This window comes from Arachis duranensis, chromosome 3 (assembly GCF_000817695.3).
Source record: "Arachis duranensis cultivar V14167 chromosome 3, aradu.V14167.gnm2.J7QH, whole genome shotgun sequence".
Classification (NCBI taxonomy): Eukaryota; Viridiplantae; Streptophyta; class Magnoliopsida; order Fabales; family Fabaceae; genus Arachis; species Arachis duranensis.
Window position 1 is genome coordinate 17,915,909 of NC_029774.3, and position 10,200 is coordinate 17,926,108.

General features: G+C 32.8%; 1 protein-coding gene across 1 annotated transcript; it reads right to left on the reverse strand.

Moving 5' to 3' along the window:
* Nucleotides 1-899: 899 nt before the first annotated feature.
* Nucleotides 900-4,760, reverse strand: LOC107474577 (uncharacterized). Its single transcript, XM_016094202.3, has 11 exons — nt 4,189-4,760; nt 3,367-3,454; nt 3,158-3,249; nt 2,945-3,063; nt 2,738-2,853; nt 2,545-2,672; nt 2,356-2,442; nt 1,922-1,982; nt 1,790-1,830; nt 1,582-1,702; nt 900-987 (listed from the first exon to the last, which is right to left on the reverse strand). The coding sequence occupies exons 1-11, from the start codon at nt 4,590-4,592 to the stop codon at nt 928-930; spliced, it is 1,317 nt and encodes a 438-aa protein (XP_015949688.1). The 5' UTR covers nt 4,593-4,760; the 3' UTR covers nt 900-927.
* Between the last annotated feature and the right edge of the window lie 5,440 nt (nt 4,761-10,200).

Genomic DNA, 10,200 nt, shown 5'->3' on the forward strand with positions numbered 1-10,200 from the left:
GTATTTATAGTAGAATGTTTACCACTTTTGTTAGAGTAGTTCCACCTTTATGGATGGATGATCGTTCCCTTCATCTTGGGAGTTGAGACCTATCTTTTAGGGAAGATAGAGATAGCGAAAAGATTTACAAAGGCAGTTACCTGCTTGGGCAAGCAGAGCTGGGCTTCTTTCATGGTATTCGACCTCTTTAAAAAGGTCAGGTATAGGTCGGAGGCCCCTCTGTGGGTCAGACCTTTTCTCCTCATTGGACCTAACTTTATTCATTGGGGCAGGGTATGAACAATATTCAAACAACATCCTCAATTCTCTCGTCAAAGTGATGCCTTATGAAGCACAGACATTTTTTTATTTGTTGTGTTCGCATGTCGGACGCATTTCGAGCACGACACTCTTCTCCAGACACACTTGGGCACACCTAAATACCATTACATGTCAGCATGTCCAACCTTATTCTTAACATGTATTCTTGAAATGAATTTAGATATAATATATATTATTAATGATTAAAAAAATATTTTAAATATTTTATATAATTAAAAAAATATATTAAAAATAAATAAAAATTATTTATATTTAAATATCAATAAAATACCAAAATATCATTACAATTTATCTAAAAAAATACTTTATATTTTATATATATATGACGTGTCTCCGTTTCTTATAAAAATTTTAAATTCGGGTGTCCTGTATTGTATTCTGTGTCAGTGTCCGTGCATCATAGACAAACAAAATTGTGGTATTAAGCACCTTCCGGATCAAAAGCGGCATGGTGCACTTAAGTTAATATTTAGTACATAACATTCAAATAACAAAAACGGAATCAAATCCTATATCCTTATCAGTGACACTAAAAGAATAAATGTTAATCTACAAAAATGATTATATAACACANNNGTCTGCCTTCTATATGCCAGTTGCTTTTTTTCATTTGTACCAACCAGCAAGGAAGTACCTCAGCAAGAAACAGAAGCAGCATGCAATAGCCTGTCCAATAATGTGTTTGCATAAAAAACAGGTTAAAAACTGCAATAGAAATTGCTAAATCCAACAACAGGTTAACAGGTTAACTCTGTCTATCTCGATCTTGTTGCAAACTTTTTATATTGCTATTTGAACAGGTTACTATTATCATAACAATCAAATAAATGTCAAAAAAACAAAATAAATGTGAGTTCTAATAATTATATATGTGCAAATTATCAGTAGTCAGTACTACTTCAATTGAAGAAATAAGTTAATATGCAAAATTAACGTGTAGAGTGCCTTATTCAATATATTTCACAGTCGATTGTAAAATGCAAGCTGCATGAAAACATAAAACAAATTACAAGCACATGAATGGATAAAATGTTGATGAAATTTTGAAGAGTTTTAGCCAGTTAGGGAATTCTTCATAGTAGCTCTAAACAAAATAAAGTTCAATGGTATCTGGGTAAATGGGTTAGGACTTAGGTCACGACCATGGACTTAAATTTTTGTTTATAATGAGAAAACCAAAAAGTAAACAATGAAAAAGGAGACCATAAGTGCAGCTACAGAGTGAAAAAACAGAAAGAAAAAAAGGAAAGAAAAAATCACCTGGAACCCAAGAAGATAAATGCAAAGTGCCTTTTCGGACTTCCTGCCAAGATTTCTTAGGAAGAAGTTAACGAGTGTCCCATCCTTTGTCCCAGTCAATAGTCCAGTTTGAGGGTCAAACCTGAATAAACAGACAATATAAGGTTTCATCAAAACCCAAAAACACCAAGATGCCTGAAACAATCAACAGGTTAAATTTAAAGCCTACCTTGGCAGTCTATGGCGTGGACATGGAATAAACCCGAAAAGCTGGAGGAAAATGTATATGTTAAGGCATATTGAGAAGAATATAGTATCACAAATTAAAAAAAAAAATGCAGAGAACTGGTTAGTGTCAAACCTGGGGAAGTGACATGAGAAAGTTCAAAACTTGAGGCAGGAAGAAAATCAAAAGCGTTTCACTGAGAAAAAAAATAAAAATAAAATCAAAAGATTGCTCAAATATCACACAAACTGAATTTGAGAAGAGTAATTGCATGCACGTACAATGAGGTGTTAATTGAACAGGGTAGTAGAATGAGAAATCAATTGAGAAGGTTAAGGAAAATTTAGGAAGAAACCACAGGACTACTATTCACATTTCTTTCTCAGATTCTGGTCCAGTTTCTATTACATACATCATGCCAAAGTGAAAACTAAGACAAGGAAAGAAATATTCAATTGATGTTGTCCCCGATGTTGCTTTTTGGTATTATGGTCAAGTAGAAGTGTCAAACAAAAACACACACAACAATAGCCAGATTAATACTTCAGTCAGAAAAAGTAAGTAAATACCTAAAATGGCCTAAAATACCGACCACAGCCATTGTCATTCCAGCGAAGTAAGTGAATGTGTCACCAACAAAAACTGAAGAAGGATACCTAGAAAGACAAGCACAACAGACTTTTGGTAAACTACTCTTGATCATGCAATATTGAAGATTTCAAAAGACATGATCTTGATATCGATTAAGGAGTAATTACCAATTATAAGAGAGTAAACCCAGAGATGTAGCTAGCAGGGGCTGAGCAAGGTATATAGAGAATGCATGTGCTTGCTTATATTCAGGATCTGATGATGCTCCAATTTGCATTATATTGTGTACCACAATCTGCAAATCAAAGGTAAGTATAACTTTTTATGATCAAAATTACTTTGAAAAGCTTTGACGCTTACAGCTGTTGCAATAACCACTGTCTGCCCAACTTCAAGGCCATTTAATCCGGCATGAATATTGATGGAATTTGTGCAGAAAACAGCCAACAATCCCATATACAGTTTATATATCCATCCTGCCTCATCAAACAATAGTCAAACTAGTGAATCTTTGTATTAACTAGTAGCTACAAAAGTGTCAGTGGCTTGAAGATACGGGAAGCATACCAAGATCCAAAACCTCCATCTCAACATGTGGGACAAGTGGCTTTGGTATAACTATTGTTGTGTGTCCAGCGTATGCCATTAACAAAGGCAGCGCAGCAATAGACGGGAGTACTAATTTTCTGCTCTTCGAATTGCCATTAATTAAAAATAACCATTCTAACATTAGTTTACAGACACAAATCCTGTAACCAAACAATGAATTTACATACTCACACTCTCCATGGGACATCAAGGACATCGTCAACAAATCCAAGCAATGTCATGAAACAAATGCAAGCCAATGCTGCATTGTACTCAACAAGCCACTGAAAAATCAAAATAGTACATAAATTAAATGCTCAGCTCTTTTATTGATATCAGTCAGAATTCAGAAAGTACGAGCACTGCCAGATTACTGTACTTGTAAAACAATATATACTTACGATTGAATCTGCTGTGAAGTTAAAATACTGAAATAAGATTGCCACAACTAAGTAGACAATAGCAACAACTATACCCAATGACTCAGGCCTGCACAGAAAAATGTAGCAAAGTCAGCAAAGCACTAAATTTATGACATGTGAAATAGTCCTTCTCCCTCATTTTGGAAATGACCACTTCTTCAACCAAGGTTGACAAATATATGCTATATTGGCACCATAGTGCTATTTCGGAAATTTAACAAAACATGATGCATAGGAAGGGTAACTCATATTGCGGACATTATGGTTCATATGTTTCCAATTACAAAACATAAATTGCAAATGTCAATTCAAGGACACCAAGGACAAAGGAATCAGGAAAAAATACAATTTGATAATTAACATATACTTGATTCATTTAATAGACGGTGATATCATAGAAGTTTTACAAATTATGAATCAAAATGCATACTAGTTGAAACCAAAGAGAACCTCGTGCAAAAGTCAACATCAACATATAAATAATAGAAACCAATTACTTCCCAAAAAGGGAGATAACAGCCTACATGGAATTGCACTAATCTCAAATTTTAGTGCATAAATGTGAACTGCAAAATGAAACAGCAGCTATGTTTCACAAATATATACACAAGTGACATAATTTGAACCAAAATCCAACCAAAATGCTCAATCAAGAATCAAAACGAAAGAAAATCAAAATGCAGCTAAGCCATACCAAATTGGAAAATTCCAGATCTCAAAAACCAAAATCGGCAACCTACCAATTTCATATATTGGAAATTTAAACATTAAACAAAACGCAATTAAAAACGGAAGACTCACACTTTGACATTGCCCTGAGGGGTACCCTTCTTATTAATATCAAAACCAAATAGATTCCTCTTCAAAACGTATTTGGAAGCGACAGGGATCAATTTAACGGTCACAAGGAACCCCGCGACGCTCATCCCAGCGTTGATGATCACGGATCTTTGAAGCTCGGCCTCGATTTTGTAATGGTAGAAGAGAAGATACGCGTAAGGGATAGAAAACAGAGAGAGTTTCAGAATGAGACCCCATTTTGGAGGCGCAATTGGAGGGTCATTGGTTTGCAGTGGTGGCTTGCGGTGTGTGGGGATTGGGGCGGCGGCAACGGTGGTGGTGACGTTGTTGTTTCCCTTTGATGAAGAAGAAGGGTGTTCGGGTGACGAAGGTTCTGTTTTGGAGATTCTCTTTCGCGGAGCCATTGATGCCGTTGGTCGTGTTGTTTTTCTTCCCTTTCAGGATGCGAGGGACATTGGAGATTTGCAAGAAAGTGTTCGGTTTTCAATGTTTCATTTCATTAGTGGTCACTAGCACCAATGAGAAGGTGCCAAGTCATCCAGAGTGAGCAATGGTGCAGTCTTCGTATAACCTTTACTATTTTTTGGGTGGAATAAGAATCAAAGGAGAAAAAATTGTGTTTAGAAATAAGCGTGTTCTCTTCCGTTTGTTGTTTTTTCAAGAGTATTTATCTATTTGGTCTCCAAAAATTTTCGGTTAGATATTTTAATTTTTAATTAAAATTAATTAAATGATTAGTTCTTAATAATTAATTCTGTCATTCATTTAAGTTATTTGTTCTGTTAATTCTAATGAAAGATAAAATAGTCCCTGACAATTCTAACAGAGGGACAAAATAGTCTTTATATCCTCTATTCAGAAACGATATTGTTCTCTTCCAATTTCTATCATATTTCGTATAATTCTAACAGTCTAACACTGCAACTTCAAACTACACAATGCACACTTTGCAATTTCAATGTTCACAAGAAGAAAAATCCTTAACTTGTTCTCAACCAATTTATACTCAAAAAACTATGTCTCTCAAGTACTTGTCGTCTTCGATAGATCCCATGAATTTAGATAGCAAATCCGATTTGTTAAGACACGTCGTCGTTGTCGCCATCATCATCTCCTTCCTCCTCTGCCCTATCATCTTTATGGCCACATTGTCTACCATTCTGATCGCTTCCTTTAACTTCTTCTCGGAACCGATGTTCAATAATCACTTCAGTTTTCATATGAACGGTGACAGCGACATTGCTTTCTGTATTATTAGCTTGGATGCAAGGTCGAAACTGTCTGCCAGCTTGGACTCAAAGAGAAAAGGAATAAAGTATTCGAGGTCCATTTCAAATGAGAATTTGCAAATGATGTCATAATATCCAACAATCTATGTTGCTTGCCGGAGATTAGAGAAAGGCGTGTCCTTGAAGTAGTTGTGAAACTTGGTTTTGAAGATGTGGTGGACGTTGTTGGGGTTGAAGGTGATGCTGTTTTTGAGGACGTGGAGGTGAATGGTTCTGGTGGGTAAAGTGCAAAGGAGGTGGGCAATGTATTAGTCACAGAGATTTGGAAAGTGTGTGGTCCATGACATGTTGACACAAGTGCGACACGTGTGGCAGTTACACCATGGTTTGATCTTGGAGTTGAAGAGGAGGAAGGAGAAGATGGAAAAGAAGACTCTTAAGGTGAAGAAGGGGAGTGTGAATGTTAGGGTTGTGCGAGATATGATGAAAATTGAGGGAGAACGGTGTCATTTTCGAACAGAGGGGATCATGGACCATTTTTCCTTGTTAGAGTTGTCAGGGACCATTTAGTTATCCGTTAGAGTTGACGGAGCAAAGGACCTAAGTGACGGACAGAGTTAATTGTTAAGAACCAATCGAGTAATTACTTCTGGTTGGGCACTAAAGGCTGCGTTTGTTTCTGAGAACAGGATAAGACAAGACACTGAGAACAAGACATAAAAGGCAGAGACACAAAATTTTGTATTCTTATATCTTGTTTGGTGATAAACTAGAACAAATTAGAAAATCTAATTTATTCTTATTTTTTATTCAAAAAATTTGAGACAAAAAATATAATACTAAAAAATATAATTGTAAAAAATTAACAAAAATAATGAAAGAAAAAATAAAAAATAAGTTGTCCCTTGTTAGTATCTATGTGTCCTTCCTGTCATGATGGACACAAAATACAATAATCCAGTGTCCCTTGACACATTGTCTTTGTCTATATCTCTTTTGTCAAACGCATTTTTGTGTCTCTGTGTCGCTGTCGTAGTGTCCTGTCCCTGTAAACAAACGCAGCCAAAGTATCTGGTTCGAAATTCTTTGGAAACTAAAATTGGTAAATATTCTTTTTTTTGAAAACAAAAAATTACATATTTATCAATTACCATTTGGATAAACTACTAAAAATATACTCGAATAATTCTATCGCTAACAAAAATACGCTCAAATTTTATTATCCACAAAAATACCTTTAAATAATTTAAAATCGTGACAAAAATATTCAAAAAAATATTATTTTTTTGTAAGTGACAAATAACTTTTGTATTTAACAAATCACTTATGAATTTGATCCAAAATTTTATAAGAATGTTTAGATAATTGTTTAAAAAATACACATAAAAAATGAGATGAAAATTTGATCTCTATATTTTTTAAAAGTATTATTAGTTGTTGACAAAAAAAAAACAAAAGATATATTCTTAGTGAAAAATCACAAAATTTTAAGGATAAAAATATCCCATCTTTTAAACCATGCTTACAAAAAAAGCGCATCAAAATTTAATTTTTAAAGTATTTTTTGAGAATATATATTTAATATTGGACATTTTGGTCGCATTTTTAAATCATTTGAGGGTATTTTTATCGAAAATAAAATTTGAATGTATTTTTATCGGTGATAAAATTATTCGGATGTATTTTTAGTGATTTATCGTTACTATATTAGACAAAGATATAATTAATTACCATTTTACATATAATAATCTCTTATTTTTGTCGTCAACACAATTCACTTACTGTAAATATGAAATAGATTAAAATAAAGAGTTTCGCATGTTGGCTCATTTTTTTAATAATGGATTAAGTTGTTGTGTTATCCTTCGTTATGAAAAAATAGTGTGATTTAATTCATATTAAAAGTATATTTTTTAATTTAATTACCAAATTTTAGCCTCAGATTTGCAAAAGGTAATATTTGAATAAAAATTTGAGGATTAGATTTCTAGCTATGTGAGTTCGATAAGTAGGGAACATAAATAAAAGGCTCTGATTTGTGAAGAATTTTTTTTAATTTTCATCCATTAACAAATTAGTGGGTCAATTTTATATAAAAAATAGAGGATTATTTACCAAATAATACAAAGATTCAACATATATGGATATCGAAATAATTTTATATTATTTTATGAGAATATACTTCCTTTTTCCACCTCATCTAATAAACCCCTAAAGTAAGCAACAATATGAAATATATACGGCCGATTAGCATACTTCCAATTATGCCATCTAACATAATTTTTTTTTCTTTCATAAACTATGTGACTAGACATTAAAATACAAAATAAAATATAGTGTAAAGTTATTAACAATTAATGTTACAAGTTAGCAAGTGGAAAATGTCGCGAGGAATTAGAAATCGGGCTAAGAAATGACATACGAATTCAAGCTCAAAGATGTAATAATGTTAGTGGACTATCAATCTCCTTACAGTCAAAGCAAGATATCTTACACAACGCTCTGTACAAGTGTGTTAGGGATGCCAATCCCCAACTAATTTCGTGAATTTGAGAAAAGTCGCGAAGCAGCGGCATAAATTTCTAGTGAACCGTTGACCTAGACTTTTCAGCAAACAAAATTGACCCAAATAACAACAAGATATGACACTTCATGTACCTCTCAATGGCAACTCAATGATTTAAGTGTAATCCATCTTTCACATTTCTAATCCAGGTCAACTTGATATAATTTCCTTTACAATTACTGATCCTAGGTGCATCCTAAACTGATGCATGAATTCAGCTTCCAACTTCTAACCTCGTGACTAGTCATGGTCATTCATATCATAGGAAAATCATTTATCAAAATGCTTAGAATTAGAGCTATATCTTCTAACGTATAAGGCACACTCACTAGTTAAAAGATGAAAGGTATGAGTGTCTGGATACCATCTCTTTACCAAAGCTATTATCAAGGCCGGTTGATCTTAGATCACACTAATTTGAGATATATGATAAAACCTAGTGGCCTGTATAAGAGGTTCGACAATTGAATTATATGCATCTCGTAAATTTATGTGAAAACATCTCAAATTTTGTATATCTTTCGAATTATGGACAAATAGTAACTTAAGTTGTCTGAATTAATTAATTAATAAAAATTTAAAAGACTTATAATTAACATTAAACTAACAAGAATACTAACAAAAAAAAATTAACCTCTATACTAAACTAACTAGTATATGTAATAAAATTATCCAGTAAATTAATTTTAACTTAATTATCATAATAACTAATTTTATTATCAACAATATTCAGACAAAATCATATAGATTTTATTTCTAACGACATGTATAAACGAATGTAATTAATAAATAGGTTTATTCTACACACATAATAAAATAATTAATTACATTTTAACATAAATCTTAAATAATTATTATTTTAATTAGCTTAATTATTAAGATTATGGTAACTACGGTTCTCATTTTATACACATTCTATTTTTTTCAGATACAAGATGTGAGGCACTTTGCTGAGTGTGTTGAAGGCTCTACTGAAGCGAAGATATACTTTTAGGAATTTTTATGTTTTGTATTTTGTATATATATGTGTAGTACTCTCCACCTTTATATAAATTTGTACTTTGTCCCTCTTAGAGATTGACTTGGAGAACAGTATTTATATTTTGTCTTTTGATAAACTTTGGGTTGTATATATGTATATATATACTCTGGCTGGCCTTTACTTCGCAGGTCGAGTCTGGAGCTTGTTAATATGTATTTCTTTGGAAAATCTTATCCCATATATATTATGTTTTTTCTATTTCACTATTACCTATGCATTCTATTCTTAACTATTCGAGTGTGAAGCGATTTTTCTATTTTTGTTTTGTTATCCTTTATTTAAGGCTCCTAGTTAAAAACTATTCTTCATATATATACATAAGTACATATTTTGTCTTTTAGAAGTCGTAATACCTCACCACCCCTAATTTACAACTTAAGCGTAAAGTTTTGTGTGGTAGAGTATTACAGAAGTCATTGTATGATTTACAAAAATTTGGACGTATGTGGTATGACAAATTTTCTCATATTTTTCTATCTCATGAATATTAGCAGACCTTATCTGATTATAGTCTATTTGTTAAATTTACTAGTACTCAAATTTTTATTCTTCTAGTCTATGGTTTGACGACATTAATCTAACTGATAATTCAATTTCTGAACTTACGGCCATTAAGTCTATTTTGCACCAATACTTTCGAATTAAACACTTGGGCTCGTTAAAATATTTGTTAGGTATTGAAGTTGCTCAATCAGCAAAGAAAATTTGCTTATTTCAGAAAAAATACTGTCTTGATCTTTTGGAGGATTCTAGTTTATTAGGTGCTAAACCTGCCTTTGTTCCAATGGATAGTGTCACAAGACTATATTAAGACAATAGTCTCCTGCTATTTAACCTTTTTGTTTATCGCCGTTTAGTTGGGTGTCTTATCTATTTCATCACTCTCCAACCAGATATCATGTATTTTACTCAACAATTAAGTTAATTTATAGTATCTCCTACTGACTCTCATCCAAGCGTGTGTTACGATATTTGAAAACTAGCCCTGATAAAGGACTTTTTTTCAAGAGAATCAGAAATTTAGCTTTTCGACTTTAGTGACTTTGATTGGGTCGGATGTCCTGACACTCGACAATCTTTAACAGGTTATTGTTTCTTCTTAGGTAGTTCTTTAATCTCTCCGCTGAAGCAGAATATCATGCAGTTGGCAACATAACTTGTTAACCTCAATGGAT

Coding starts and splice junctions, on each gene's coding strand:
- LOC107474577 (XM_016094202.3), bottom strand. CDS start 4,592: ATGGCTCCGCGAAAGAGAATCTCCAAAACAGAACCTTCGTCACCCGAA. Junction 2,443..2,544: donor GGTTTACTCTCTTATAATTG/GTAATTACTCCT, acceptor TTGTCTTTCTAG/GTATCCTTCTTCAGTTTTTG. Junction 1,983..2,355: donor GGTATTTTAGGCCATTTTAG/GTATTTACTTAC, acceptor TTTTTTTCTCAG/TGAAACGCTTTTGATTTTCT.